Genomic DNA, 15,582 nt, shown 5'->3' on the forward strand with positions numbered 1-15,582 from the left:
AGTCATATGAACACCTCTATTGAAAATTATGCGCGTTTTTTTCTTTATTTTTATGTAATTAATTTCATATTTTTTTAACGATAATTATTTTTAAAATTTTCAAAATTTAACTTGACTGAATAAAAACAAATAAACCAAAAAAAGAAAATTGAGAGTTGAAAATAATAATTATATGCTTAATTTTTTTTTTTAAAAAAATAATAAAATATTTATCCAACGGAACAAAATAATTACATAAGCACTTGAATCCATGCAGTCAAAACCTACCTAAATTAGCATAAAGTCCCTCCAAATGAAAAAAATACCCAAAAATGGTAAGTTAAATTAAAATGGATAAAATTTTACATTTTAATTATTTTAATTCTTTATATTTAAAAATAGAAATTAATATTAATAAAAAAAATACATGACTTCAGACTTCAGACTCTGATATCATATTAAATGAAATTACACGACCTTACGACTTTTGGGGTTAAAATGTAAATTTGATTTGTTGAAGACCGTATAAAAAAAAATAAAATTTTGAAATAAAGAAGAAAAAGTTATTATAAATATTAATTTTTTTTTTCTTTCCAAAATTAAAATGGAGATACGATTGCTGAGTTGTACCTGTTGGGACCCACTACGAATGCAAACAAAAGCGCGGTTTCAACTGACTCCATGTATGGAACCAATCATTGATCGCCACGTAATCATTTGCCAATTTATTTATGCTCAATTCTTGGTGTCCCCACTCTCCAGCTGTCCCCACGTCACCACAAATTTTGCCACTCTGGCAGAGCTTTTTTTTTTTTATTATTAAAAAGAATTAATTTTATAAGTTTTTGTTTGGAATACATTTTCGGAAACGGCTTAGCTTGAGCCGAGCCGGCTACAATCAAGCCGACTTGATTGATGTGTGTACGTGGGAACTATCAATAAAAAAACATGCACCGACTTCCATTAATTTTAAATAAATGTATTTAAAAAAAAATTATTAAATTACTACCAAAAATATAAACCGCCACCTTCAAAAAGCTCCCCTGCAAATACTTCCCTCGCTAAATTTGATCTTAGATATTTGTTCTTCCGGTCAACAGCTGTCAGTTTTCCGGCGGAGGCGCCCTGAATTTATCCTGTTTTCCGATGAGTTTCTGGAGGAATTTTCCAGCAATGTGTTCCTCTTCTCGCACTTTCCTTTTGCTGTTTCCTCTGCTTCTTCACTCGTTCGTGGCGCTGGTCTCTGCTCAGGGTTCTAATAATACCTCTCCATGGCAGACTCTGAGTGGTGAGTGTAATGTTCGGATTAATCTCAATGATTTTAGTTATCTCGTTGTCTTTTTTGTTTTTGCTTTGTGAATCGTTGGGAGGTAGAAGGTTAATTTACTTGTTGTGTTGGAAGAAGTTGAAAATGAAGTCGGAAGTCGGAAATGGATTGGTGAAGTTGATTACAACTCGATTAGCATTTTGTAAATAACTTCGATTTGAATCGGAGGATTTCAATGCACGCGTGTAGGTATCGGAGTTTGAATTTGCGTTTGGCTTTTGTTGTGCAGGGAATCCTCCATTCGTTGTGGCTCGCGGTGGATTTTCAGGGCTTTTTCCTGATTCGAGCGGAATCGCTTACAATTTTACACTTATGGTTAGTGTACCTGATGTGATCTTATGGTGTGATGTGCAATTAACTAAAGATGAAGTCGGAATTTGTCTCCCGGATCTGAGGCTCAACAATGCTACTGACGGTGCGAATGTTCTGGCGAAAAACCGCAGCAGTGTCTATGTTGTTAATGGAGTTCATACTGAAGGATTGTTCACAGTCGATTTCAATTCTAAAGATCTGGAAAATGTTACTCGTAAGTTCAATGTTCTCATTTATTGTAACCTGAAATACTATCTGATTTCTTCTATTACAATGAATGAGCACAGATTATTCATAACCAAGGTCATTTTCAGATGATCAATGCTTGCAGAAAACTTCAACATTGAACTAAGCCCTAGAGATTAATTAACGTTTTTTTTCTTTAATTTTCTAAAATTTTCAACAAGTTAATCCGTTGTTAACTGCGCTAATGAGCAATTTCCTGGGCAGTTACTCAAGGAATCTACTCTCGACCTGACAATTTTGATGGCAATGGTTTTGTTATTCTCGGTCCTGAAGATGTGTATGAGCAGTTGCAACCACCAGGACTTTGGCTGAATATTCAGGTAATTCTATTGAATTCAATGTTCATCCCTTTCTGCATGGTCTTCACCGATCCCCTTTACTTTTTTCATCGCAGCATGATGCATTCTACACTCAACGAAACTTGAGCATGAGGAACTTCGTACTTTCTGTAACGAAACGCATCACTGTTAACTACATATCATCACCAGAGGTGGGATTTCTTAAAAGCATATCTTCAAGAATCAATCCCCACAAAACGAAGTTGATCCTTCGGGCATTAGGACCAGATACTATTGAGGTTACCACCAATCAAACATACGCCTCTCTCCTACGCAACCTCACTTTTATCAAGACATTTGCCTCTGGAATTATTGTTCCCAAGACCTATATACGGCCTATTGATGGCGATGGCTACCTACAACCTGAAACCTCTCTTGTTTCTGATGCTCATAAAGCAGAGCTGGAAGTTTTTGCTTCAGAGTTCTATAATGACCTTCCACTGAGCTACAACTACAGCTATGATCCCATTACTGAGTACCTGTCGTACTTCGACAATGGCAGATTTTCAGTTGATGGTGTGCTCACTGATTTCCCTATCAGTCCTTCCGCAGCTATTGGTAAGTCATCACATTTCAGCTCATATATATGATCTCCATTTGGTCCATCCCTCCCCAACTTATGATATTTTAAAATTCAGCCCCTAGATGTTTCAAAATGCACAAATCACCACTTTACTACAAACAAACCATGGAGTTCTAGCATTGTTATAATCAGGGGTGTTAAAAAAATTTGATGACCCAAAAACTCTGATCCACTTGACCCAAACCTTATGAACTTATTTGGAGTCAAGTTCAAATAAATGAAAATTTTGTGAATTAAGTTGGTTCCTAGTTTTCCTAAAATTAGATTGGTTTGAATTGAATTAACTCAAATTTATTATTATTTTTAACAAATATATTTTTGCTCACGAAAATAAATATATTTATTTTATTTCTTAATTATTTAATATCCAAATAATTCTAACAAATACATGTTTATAAATAAATAAATAAATAAATGTTTTACCCGCTAACATTTTATTTTCTTTTAAAATAAAATTTCAATAAATAACGAGAATTAGCCCAAATAAAATTTTTTATGGTTGGGTTAAGTTTGTTCATTATTTAATAAGAATTATTTGGTTTGAAAAAAATTTATAACTCGAATAATTGAATTGGGTTTAAAAAAATGTCTAACTTCACCCTAATTTACTCCAATTTTTTAATACTATAGTATTGACTGTTAAAATTTTTAGTTTTCTAATTGTAATAATCTTAATCCAAGAGTTTTATTAGGATCACAATTATAGCTCTGGGATAGCTAGTGTGCACTTTGTAAATTTGAAGGGTTTAATTGCAATACTTTGTAAGTTTAGAGGGTTAATTGATTGAATTGAAATTTCGAGAGCATGATTGTTACAATAGGATAATTTTTTTTTAATTTTTTTTTTTGAGATTTTCCATTACATTTATTTAATTTGTATCATGAATGCTGATTAATTTAATCATATATATATATATATATATATATATATAATGGTATTCTTAAATGTCAAATACTAAGGACGTGAAGGATATAATGTAAAAATAAAGAAAAAATGTTGTGACAAAATATATATATATATATATATATTTTGTGAAGTTACGGAATTGTAGGGCGAAAGATCAAACTATCAACTTTTGAAAGGAGAATTGGTGTTCTATGGATCGACTATTATTCCTAATAGCAATGTTTTTTGTGGTTATATATTGAAATTCTTCTACTATATATCTTGTTTTAAATCTCGTGGGTAGAATTAATTCCCACTTATTAGGTGTTTTCTGCTTCATTGATTAATATTGAAATTTCATCTAATTGATTGTCTTTTTTTCTGATGGTCCAGATTGTTTTACTCATTTGGATGATAAGGCAAAAAGTCAAGGTATGCCAGAATTGTGATACTATTTTTCCTCTACTTTCTCAAAATTAATTTTCAAAAACTCATCAATCCAACACAACCTATATGATTTTAGTTGGGTCTTAAAAATGAAAAAGTTTATAGATTGAGTTGGTTCATGAATTTTCCTCAAATTAGATTAAATTGAATCTAATCGTCCCAAATTTATTGTTAATTTTAAAATTATACATTTTTAGCTATGATACATTTTAAAAATTATACATTTTTAGCTACGATACAATTATACATATGTATTTTTTATTTGATTTCATAATTATTTTTCAACCTTCACTATTTGGAAGGTAACTTTTCAAAATATATGTTACATTTGAGTTGCACATCTTAATTAAATGTTTGAAAATAAATAAATAGTTCTTTGATGAACGGCATTTTACTTTTATTAAAAACAAAAATTTGAATAAATAACTTAAACAACTTTATGATTGTTAGATTCAATATTTAATAAATATTTAATAAAGGTGGTTTGGATTGAAAAATTTATGTCTAAACAAAATGTCTCAATTATGAATACCCCTCATTTTCATGCTAGGGAAGGTGATGGATTGACTGTTTATCTGAAGAACATCTCCTAACATTAATTTTGGTATATGTATCTGTTTTTTTTTCCCTCTCTTTTTGCAGCCAAGCCTTTGGTTATTTCCAAATTTGGAGCCAGTGGAGACTTTCCTGCTTGCACAGACTTGGCGTATTCCAAGGCTATATCAGATGGTGTAGAAGTGCTCGACTGTCCTGTTCAAATGACAAAAGATGGGACACCATTTTGCATGAGCTCAATCAATCTTATTTACAGCACAAAAATATCTCAAACACCATTCATCAATCGTTCAAAAACAATTCCCGCCATTAGTTCTGATAATGGAATCTTTGCTTTTGACTTAACATGGGAAGAGATTCAAGGCCTCACCCGTAAGTGGAGTTGGTTCTCATTCTTAGATTCTTGTTTGAGCTAAGCATGTCTTCGTTTTTCATGATGATTTCCTGGACTGACTAGAATAATATGTTCATGTTCTTGATGAGTTCCTTTTTACCTAAGTTTCAAGTCATAAATTCGTTCAATGTTCTATCATCTCATAGGAATTGAGTGTGGATCATCTGATAGCTTTTGTGTTTGCTTGAAATGCTTATGTGTTGCAAGAACTGATATATGCTAATATTGCAGCTTCAATATCGAACCCTTTTTCAAATTTCACGTTGTTTCGAAACCCGAGGTTCCGAAACAGTGGGAAATTCTTAACGCTACCAGATTTCTTGGCCTTGGCAAAGAATGGGAGCTCTCTTTCCGGTGTCTTGATCCATATTGAGGTTAGAAGTCCTTTTTTTTTTTTCAGAATGACATGCAGTGTGTTTAAGATCCTTGGTATACAAATGTGAAATCATTTGCTATACAAAGTTACTTGTTCTTTGTCACGGTCATGCTGGATTGTTTTAAACTCATTCTCTCGACCATAAAACATTTTCTCTCAAAATGTGACTTGAGGCTAAAGACTACGTCGAGATTGTCCGCAAAATTCGATTTTCTTACGGCTGACTTGTTCATTGGATTAGAACAAGTGCGGTAGAATCGCTGTCCCACAGCCAAAAGTGTACGAGTGTTACACTTTGCACATAATGTCTTGCTTCAATAAAAGGATTTGATTGCTAGATTGTGATAAGGATGAACACTGCACTGTGAGGCTCAGTGACTAGATTGTCAGTTGGCTGCAACATAGATATGTGAATTGAGTCTAGTAGAGCTTGACTGTGATAACTTGTGATCTGGGCTATGAAGTTGATATGTCCATTAGCGATGTGCTTAATGGAACTATGAATCAATCTTTTCTTTAACTACGATCTAGGCTTTAACAACCTTCATAAACTATCATGCTATTGAAACATGAAAGTTCTTGTGATGTTGATTTTTATTGATTAAATCTTGTCTCATTTCCTAACCAGAATGCAGACTACCTTGCTAAGGAACAGGGTTTAAGTGTAATCGATGCGGTCTCTGATTCCTTGAGCAAAGCGGGTTATGATAATCAGACAGCCCTGAAAGTATTGATTCAGTCTCCAAATAGCCCTGTTCTTATAAAATTCAAAGAGGAAAAGAAAAATTACGAGCTTGTTTATGAAGTCGATATGGCAATTAGTGATGTGCTTAATGAAACTGTCGTGGACATCAAGAGTTTTGCCGATTCTGTCACTATCAACAAGGACTCAGTCTTTCCTGAGAACCAGCAATTTCTCACTGGATCTACAAATGTTGTGACGAAGCTGCAATCACTTAATCTGTCTGTATATGTGGAAACCTTCAGCGATGAATTTGTCTCTCAAGCATGGGATTTCTTCTCTGATGCAACAGTAGAGATCAACTCATATGCTATGGGAGCCGGGATTGATGGAATCATCACCGATTTTCCGAAGACATCTGCTAGATATAAAAGTAAGAATCTTCCTTTCAGTTATCTTGATTAATATGCTTCCTTTTGTAAGTTCTTTGCTCTTCATTTTCGTCATCTGTGGTAATGGTAATCCCAACACATTCATAGATTTACTGTTTTTAGAACCAGAAGTTCTCCATTAGAAAGGCTATGTTGATCAGGAACTGGTCGTTAATATCTAGCTGATTGCAAGAAAAAAATATTCTGATTTCAGTTTTAGTTTTAAAATCGATACGACGTACTGCTAGAGTGTCGGTAATGTATGTTCCTTTCCTGTCTTTTAGAGGATCATTTTGGCATGTAAAAGAGTATTTAGAGGAGGTTGGTTCTAGTCATGGTAGCCACGTACCTAGGATTTAATATGTGAGATCCCACATTGATTGGAGAGAGGAACGAGTGCCAGTGAGGACGCTGGGCCCTGAAGGTGGATGGATTGTGAGATCGCATATCGATTGGAGAGGAGAATGAGTGCCGACAAGGACATTGGAACCCAAAGGGGGTGGATTATGAGATCCCATATCAGTTGTGGGAGGAGAACGAAGTATTGTTTATAATGGTGTGGAAATCTCCCTTAGCAGACCCATTTTAAAAACCTTGAGGGGAAATCCGAGAGGAAAAATCCAAAGATGACAATATCTGCTATCGGTAGACTTGGGCTGTTACATAATGTCCTATAGTGTAAGGTAGTTGATATGTGAGAATTGTGACGCTCCATACCCAATATTTGGATCAAGATTCAGAATCTGGATTTGGGATGTGACATAATCACGTTACTTGCTTCTTGCTTCTAAGAGTGAAGATTATTCCCACAATTCAATACGGGTTTTTTCAATATGTTCTGTTCTCACTCACATGCTTCATAGAAAAATTCTGAAGAGGTCATCCAACTTAGAATTCTTATGATTGAGCCACCGAAAAGGAGTTGGTATAGGTAGTAATTTTCAATTCTTTTAAGTCTTTCTTAGCCATTCTATCCTCGTGATCGCTCTCCTTTGAATGTGGTCTCAATTCATTCATGTAACCTCTTTTCACGTCTCATTTCTAGCTCTATTTGTTACATCTTCATCGTGCAGAAACCAGCAGCTACAACTACATAATGTCGTTTGAAATCTTGTTTTTCGAGTCAGGCTCACTGACATAGTTGTCTCAAACTAAATGCAGAGAACAGATGCTTAACAATGAAAGAGCTACCTAACTACATGATCCCTGTCCAGCCTGGTAGCTTGTTGCAACTCGTTACAGAGGGGTACTTGCCTCCAAAGAAAGCTCCAAGCCCGGTTCTGGGAGACAAAGACATAGCTGAGCCACCATTGTCTCCAGTCTCGAGCAAAGCCCCACCACCTGCTGGGGAAGGTGGCTCCGCCGCATCACCTCCAGCTCCTTCACATAATGGACAACCTAAGCTTGGAGCTGGGGCAGGCTTCTTGCTCTTTAACCTTGCCATACTTTGCATACCTCTTCTTCCATTCTGAGAAAGGTAGCAGCGGTTCTTCGTGATCGTTTCGACTGTAAATTTCGTAGAATCGAACACTTTGGTAGTTCAAATTCGGTATTTAATTCCTGAAACTTTGCATTCATTCTTCAGAGGGTACATTCATGATGGATTATTGATTATATTTGTAACCATTCTTCCAATGTTTGCTCCTTTTTGTAGTGATGTAACGTGTAAGTTATGTTTGTGATTATTTTATCTGTTGTGTTTATCCATAATGTTTTATACTTTCTCTTTAGCTCTAAACCAAAAACAATAATGAAGTATCAAATCATAATGTGAAACTAGTTTTTATTTTATTATTTTATTATTTTATTATTTTATTATTTTAATTTAAAAAGAAAAAAAAAATTAAAATTGACGCAATAATTATTATTAAATGACGTACCAACATAATTTATAATATCATTTATCTACTATATTTCTAGAATTTTAATTTGTGTCTACCTTATATATCATTTTTTAAAAATTGAATTTATTATTAAAGGTATTGAATTTTTAATTTTGGGTCGAGTAGATTTATAAAATTAAAAATAAATCTCAAATAAGTTCAACAAAATTTAAAATTTAGGAACTTATTAAATACAAAATTTAAAAATTTATGGAACGAACTGGCTTTAATTTATATTAATCAATTTTAGGCACTTTGAGATTTTTGGGCATTTTTTTCCAAGTCTCACATGGGAAAAGGTGCACAAAATGGGACCCAAAAGAGGATTTTAATAAGTTCTTTATTTAATGCCACCAACCAAAATGACTTTAAGTCTGAAAATGAAAATGATTTGGTCCTCAAAATATACAAATTTATTCATATTATTTAAGAATTGTGTGGCTATCGAATACTATTTCAAAATTTGTAATAGTTGAAATAAAAAAAGAGGTAGGTATGATCGGAATATAACAATGCCGGAGCTCCTTTCTGCTTGCGTTCTTCACCGGCCGATAATTTTTTTTTGGATAGATTGAACTATTGAAGACATTTTCCTCGAGCAGAGGCAAACTGATCAGCGATCGAAACTCTTTTTTCTTGAAACCAAATAGACAACAAACACTAAATTCAAAACACTAAATTCAAAACTCATGGAGTATGATAATAGTTTGGGCTAGAATTTGAAATCCAAATTGGGGTCAGTACACCTCATGGCAACGCCAAGATGACGTTCATACAAACAGTAAACAATGGAAAATTTAAGCATGAAAATGAAAAATCCCCCATCAAATTCAGCCCTTTCATATCATATTTTAAGTATGCGAGTCTTCTTTGGCAACCCATTTCTTCTTTCTTCTTTCTTCTTTTCCCATCTTTGACGTGCTTTATAAATTCATCTCATCTTCTTCGTCTAATCTTGAATCCCATGTTTTCTATTTGAAGAACAACAAAAATGCCTGAGAAAGACAGTCAATGTGTTGCTAAACAGCCTCGTCTCGTGGCTAGAAAGTTTCTGGCTAGGCCTCAACATGAAGGGTTGGGCGCCATTGTTAGAAGGAGCATTGGAAGGTAATCAGAGAAAACTCTTCAGATCTTTCTCTGTTTCTTGTTTTCTTTGATCCCCTGAATGTACCATTTCAATTATTTTGCATTTTGATTCATGGGTTTCTATCTGTTTCTCGGTTTTTCTCCTCAGAATGTAGCATTTGAGTTAGTAAGTGAAGAGAATCATTGGTTTATGGTTTAGTTTAATGCTTTAATGGTGTTTTTTCACAGATTTGAGCTGAAATACTTCGACCCTTTTCTGGTTTTGGATGAATTTTCAGGTGGGTCTCTTTCTTGTTTATGGTTCTGAAATTGAATGAGTTTGATAGCAATTGCATAAATGATTCTTATGAGTTTGATAGCAATTGTATCAAGGATTCTTATGAGTTTGATAGCAATTGCATAAATGATTCGTATGAGTTTGATAGCAATTGCATAAATGATTCTTATGAGTTTGATAGCAATTGCATAAATGATTCTTATGAGTTTGATAGCAATTGCATAAATGATTCTTATGAGTTTGATAGCAATTGCATAAATGATTCTTATGAGTTTTGGTTCTTGAACTTTGTAGTTACTGCCCCAGCTGGGTTCCCTGATCATCCACATAGAGGTTTGGAATTTGAATGCGTGATTTCTAGTGTTCATATAAGTTTAATACACTGTCCTAACTTTGTGTTTAATTCTTTGAGATGAAAACAGGATTTGAGACAGTGACCTACATGTTACAGGTATGCCCAAGGCCTATTGATCTTACCACTAAGCATAGTAGTTTGGATTTCATTGATCAAACTTTTGTATGAAAATGCTATGCTAAAAGAAGAAGAAACTAAATGCTTGTTTGAGAGTTTTCTGGTGTAATAGCTCAAGCTCACGGCTACTAGATATTGTCTGCTTTGGCCTGTTACGTATTGCTGTTAGCCTCATGGTTTTAAAACGCGTATGCTAGGGAGAGGTTTCTACACTATTATAAAGAATGCTTCGTTCTTATCTCACAGTCCACGGTTGGAGAGGGAAATGAAACATTCTTTATAAGGGTGTGGAACCCTTTCTCTAGTAGACGTGTTTTAAAATCGTGAGGCTGGTGGTGATACGTAACGGGCCAAAGCGGACAATATCTACTAGTGGTGGGCTTGGATTCATGGTTGGAGAAGGGAACGATACATTCTTTATAAGGGTGTGGAAACCTTTCTCTAGTAGACGTGTTTTAAAATCGTGAGGCTGGTGGTGATACGTAACGGGCCAAAGCGAACAATATCTACTAGTGGTGGGCTTGGATTCATGGTTGGAGAAGGGAACGATACATTCTTTATAAGGGTGTGGAAACCTCTCCCTAGTAGACTCGTTTTAAGACCATTAGGCTGATGGTGATACGTAACGAGCCAAAGTGGACAATATCTGCTAGTGGTGGGCTTGGATCCAGATAGGGGAACGAAACATTCTTTGTAAGGGTGTGGAAACCTCGCCCTGGTAGACTCGTTTTAAGACCATTAGGCTGATGGTGATACGTAACAAGCCAAAGCGGACAATATCTGCTAGTGGTGGGCTTGGATCCAGAGAGGGGAACGAAACATTCTTTGTAAGGGTGTGGAAACTTCTCCCTATCAGACGCGTTTTAAAACCGTGAAGCTGATGACGAAACGTAATGGGTGAAAGCAGACAATATCTACTAGTGGTGAGCTTGGATCCATGGTTGGAGAGGGGAACGAAACATTCTTTATAAGGGTGTGGAAACCTCTCTCTAGCAAATGTGTTTTAAAACCGTGAGACTGACAGTGATACATAACGGACCAAAGCGGACAATATCTGCTAGTAGTTTGCTTGGGTTATTACATCTAATAAGGTAGATCGTAGTAATTAACGTTATTGTTGTTGACTATCTCGAGTTGGTGTAGGCTTAGAGGGGTTTGGTGACCACCTACCATAGATAATGTTCTTGTTCACATAACCTTAAAGTATACTTTATTTTTTAACACAAATTCAAAGAAAACTTCTACTTTTTTTAAAAAAGGTATACCGTTCAAAGAAATAGTCGTTCGAATATATAATAACATCGTGAAGAACACGTATGATTTGACGGTATACAATTTGTTAATACATGACAGGGAAGTGTGACACATGAAGATTTTGAAGGCCACAAGGGAACCATTGGTGCAGGTGACTTGCAGTGGATGACTGCAGGTAGAGGTATTGTACATTCAGAAATGCCTGCAGCTCAAGGAACCCAAAAGGGCCTCCAACTATGGATCAACCTTTCTTCCAAGAACAAAATGTAAGAGCCACCTTTTCTTATGCCTTTGTTCTTTATTTTTGTTACTCGGGTATCGAAGTCCTCGCTTCGTGTACACTCATGGCCCATACTCGCTTATTTCTCGTGATACTTCATCTACATTCACTTATACTCATGGCCCACACTCGCATATGTCTTGTGATACTGTTGAGGATTGTTGGGATGGAGTCCCACGTTGGTTAATTTAGGGATCGATCATGAGTTTATAAGTAAGGAATACATATCTATTGGCATGAGGCTTTTTGGGGAAGCCCAAAGCAAAGCCATGAGAGCTTATGCTCATAGAAGGAGTCGAGCCTTGATTAAGAGGAGAGACTGTTCTCGGACTCCAGAGAAGGAGTCAAACCTTGATTAAGGGGAGAGACTGTTCTAGGACTTCATAGACCTCAGGGGAGGATTGTTGGGAGAGGAGTCCCACATCGGTTAATTAAGGGGTTGATCATGGGTTATAAGTAAGGAATTTCCGTTTTGGAACTTTATCTTTAGCTGGTCGTAACCAAGAAAGAACCCCCTGGTTTCGGTGAGAATGCCCGACTTATCCATTTATACGGTACAAAGTGGACAATATCATACCATTGTGAATAGTCGTTATTCGTAACAGATACTTCATCCATACTCGCTTATACTCATGGACGACACTCGCTTATTTCTCGTGATACCATTCACACTAAACCAGCTCCAAGAGACAACAAAAGTCTTAAGTTTCAAGTTTTTCACAGTTGGAAACTTGAGTTTAGGAACTTGAAGGGTATCTCCTAGTTAATGCTTTTTTCACAAACAACCATCATGATTTTTCATGATTCATCCTTTTTTATAAAGTGCTTTTGAGTGAAGAACACTTTATTTGTGGCAGATCAGCTTGAACAACCTTCCTTTTGCTTGTGAATGAATCATGTATAATATTTGTGAATGTAATAGCCCAAACCCTCCGCTAGCCGATATATCCTCTTTGGGTTTTCTCTTTTGGGTTTTCTCTTTCGGGTTTCCCGTCAAGATTTTTAAAACGCGTCTACTAGGGAGAGGTTTCCAGACCCTTATAAAGAATGCTTCGTTCTCCTCCTCAACCGATGTGGGATCTCACAATCCACCCTCTTTCGGGGCCCAGTGAGAACGCTGACATTTGTTCCTTTCTCCAATTGATGTGGGACCCCTAATCCACCCCCTTCGAGACCCAGCGTCCTTGCTGGCACATTGTCTCGTGTCCACCCCCTTCAGGGCTCAACCTCCTCACTAGCACATCACCTGGTGTTTGGCTCGATACTATTTGCAAAGCCCACCGCTAGTAGATATTGTCCTCTTTGGGTTTTCCCTTTCAGGCTTCCCGTCAAGGTTTTTAAAACACATCTGCTAGGGAGAGGTTTTCACACCCTTATAAAGAATGCTTTGTTCTCCTCCTCAACCGAAGTGGGATCTCACAATCTACCCCCTTCGGGGCCCAGCGTCCTTGTTGGCACACCACCTCATATCCACCCCCCTTCGGGGCTCAATCTTCTTGCTGACATATCGCCCGATGTCTGGCTCTGATACCATTTGTAATAGTTCAAGCCCGCCGCTAGTAGATATTGTCCTCATTAGGCTTTCCCTTTTCGAACTTCCGCTGAGGAGAGGTTTTTACACCCTTATAAAGAATATTTCGTTCTCCTCACCAATCGACGTGGGATCTCGGTATACTCTTAATTTAGAAAGATGTATTCATTCAAAGATGACATCGAGTAAAAACGGTGTAAATTTCATATAGAGTAATTACGATATTCGTAACAATTGTCTCAAACTTTTTTGAATCTTAGGATTGAGCCAAATTACCAAGAAGTTTCAAGCAAGGAAATCCCAGAAGCTACAAAAGATGGAGTGACAGTGAAAGTCATAGCTGGTGAGGCATTGGGAGCAAAATCACCAATCCACACAAGAACACCAACCATGTACTTAGACTTCACTCTCAACCCAAAGGCTCATCTCCATCAGCCGATCCCGTCATCCTGGAACGCGTTCGTTTACATTCTCGAGGGCGAGGGCGTCTTCGGCAGTTCGAAGGCGACGTCGACGACAGCACATAACCTTCTTCTGCTCGGGTTCGGGGACGGTTTAGACGTGTGGAATAAGTCAGCGAAGGGTGTAAGGTTCATCTTGGTAGGAGGTGAACGACTGAGTGAGCCTGTTGTGCAATTTGGGCCATTTGTGATGAACACTCAAGAACAAATTGACCAAACCATTGATGATTTTGATAACTATACCAATGGATTTGAGAAAGCAAGGCATTGGAGATCACAAGCTGCAATTTCATAGGATATATTCTTTATTCAAATATGTAAAAAATACGTACCATCGACACGGTTCTCAGGATAGGGTTTTAAAATTTGAACGTTTATATAAGTGCAATTGCAATCCTTATGTATTTCATTAGTTAATATCTTTCCCGCTCTAACTCATTATGGCCAGTGTTATTTAGGTAATATCTTGAGATCAAAGTTGATATGAACCAAAAGACATCAATCATACAATATACTTCAATGAAGATGTGAAAATAATATTGTTGAAATTATCAAAAGATGTTTCAATTCATGCCACACTGAAGAAGAATGAAGTTTGATTGTTACAAATTTTGGGTGGGTTACAATTTAGAGTAATTTAGAGTTATTGTATTTTAAGACATTTTATTTATTACATTTACATCATGGCTAATTATGGTCATCAAGTAGGAATGTTACAACTTTTGGAATGCCTTTAATAGTTTCATTTTGAGGCTATATAAAGCCATGTATGTTGTATTTGTAAGAGACTCGGAAAATATAATAAAAGAAGCATTTGTGCTTTTCTTTAGCCAATGACTAAATTTCTTTGCAATTCTATGTAGTTTAGATTCATGTAGAATCATTCAAGCTCGACATAATCAATGTTGCTTGTGGAGTGATTCGAATCTCAAACAAGTGTTTGAGATATTTGATCAACAAGAATCATTCGAGCTAGACACGATCGATCTTGCTTGTGGAGTGATTCGAATCTCAAACAATGTTCTTGCCTTGAGATATTCGATCAACAAGTTAATCCGAATCTTATTCCCCTTGTAGTTGATTCCTTATCTTATTATTTGGTATCCGAATCTTAAATTTGTAACAATCAAACTTCATTCTTCTTCAATGTGGCATGAATTGAAACATCTTTTGATAATTTCAACAATATTTTCTTCACATCTTCATTGAAGTATATTGTATGATTGATGTCTTTTGGTTCATATCAAAAGTTCTCTCGAGAATAGATGAATAGAACGAGACTCCTTCCTATTACAAGTAGTGAAGAACTAAAGGTGTTCAGAATACCTGATAACCCAAAAAATCTTACTACCAACCCAATATGTATGGTTTTGGTTAGGTTATAAACTTATTTGGGTTTGGGTTCGGTTCAAGTAAATAAAAAATTTATGGATTGAATTGGTCTATGAATTTCCGAGGTGGTTTACCCATTTCTTGCACCGCTAATCTACTAGACTGGCTTATCTTAGTTTGAGATGAACTAACTTTACTATTCTTTTGACTTGGTCAGTTTGCATAGCTACAATAGTGAACATCATCTATGAAAGATTAACGGGCCGATCCCTCTACAAGGCCATAGAGCCACTCTGGATCTGAGAGAGCAACCTTGTGTGCTTGCCAACTATTAGGTTACCTAGGTGGTTCGACGGCCCCTCTCAGAACGGCTTTACAATGTAGAAACCCTGTTTTTTGGAGACCCCTAGCCATTTCCATCAGATAAAGGTACCTGGGAGCCACGACATG

General features: G+C 36.1%; 2 protein-coding genes across 2 annotated transcripts; both read left to right on the plus strand.

Moving 5' to 3' along the window:
* The first annotated feature begins 996 nt into the window (after window positions 1-996).
* On the plus strand, window positions 997-8,280 carry LOC111789100 (glycerophosphodiester phosphodiesterase GDPDL3). Its single transcript, XM_023669744.2, has 9 exons — window positions 997-1,267; window positions 1,536-1,832; window positions 2,069-2,184; window positions 2,259-2,760; window positions 4,065-4,103; window positions 4,761-5,045; window positions 5,299-5,441; window positions 6,072-6,558; window positions 7,718-8,280. The coding sequence occupies exons 1-9, from the start codon at window positions 1,126-1,128 to the stop codon at window positions 8,026-8,028; spliced, it is 2,322 nt and encodes a 773-aa protein (XP_023525512.2). The 5' UTR covers window positions 997-1,125; the 3' UTR covers window positions 8,029-8,280.
* A 1,006-nt stretch (window positions 8,281-9,286) lies between these two features.
* Window positions 9,287-14,365, plus strand: LOC111789106 (pirin-like protein). The gene is made up of 6 exons (XM_023669750.2): window positions 9,287-9,546; window positions 9,754-9,803; window positions 10,097-10,135; window positions 10,225-10,253; window positions 11,628-11,794; window positions 13,600-14,365. The coding sequence occupies exons 1-6, from the start codon at window positions 9,431-9,433 to the stop codon at window positions 14,093-14,095; spliced, it is 897 nt and encodes a 298-aa protein (XP_023525518.1). The 5' UTR covers window positions 9,287-9,430; the 3' UTR covers window positions 14,096-14,365.
* Window positions 14,366-15,582: the final 1,217 nt, after the last annotated feature.

This window comes from Cucurbita pepo, chromosome 2 (assembly GCF_057944985.1).
Source record: "Cucurbita pepo subsp. pepo isolate OVF chromosome 2, ASM5794498v1, whole genome shotgun sequence".
NCBI classification, from domain to species: Eukaryota; Viridiplantae; Streptophyta; class Magnoliopsida; order Cucurbitales; family Cucurbitaceae; genus Cucurbita; species Cucurbita pepo.

Bases quoted from the DNA above. Each gene is read 5' to 3' on its own strand.
- LOC111789100 (XM_023669744.2), top strand. From the start codon at position 1,126: ATGAGTTTCTGGAGGAATTTTCCAGCAATGTGTTCCTCTTCTCGCACT. The intron at 1,833-2,068 runs GTAAGTTCAATG...TTTCCTGGGCAG, and splicing joins AGATCTGGAAAATGTTACTC to TTACTCAAGGAATCTACTCT. The intron at 5,046-5,298 runs GTAAGTGGAGTT...CTAATATTGCAG, and splicing joins AGAGATTCAAGGCCTCACCC to CTTCAATATCGAACCCTTTT.
- LOC111789106 (XM_023669750.2), top strand. From the start codon at position 9,431: ATGCCTGAGAAAGACAGTCAATGTGTTGCTAAACAGCCTCGTCTCGTG. The intron at 9,547-9,753 runs GTAATCAGAGAA...GTTTTTTCACAG, and splicing joins GTTAGAAGGAGCATTGGAAG to ATTTGAGCTGAAATACTTCG. The intron at 11,795-13,599 runs GTAAGAGCCACC...TTTGAATCTTAG, and splicing joins CTTTCTTCCAAGAACAAAAT to GATTGAGCCAAATTACCAAG.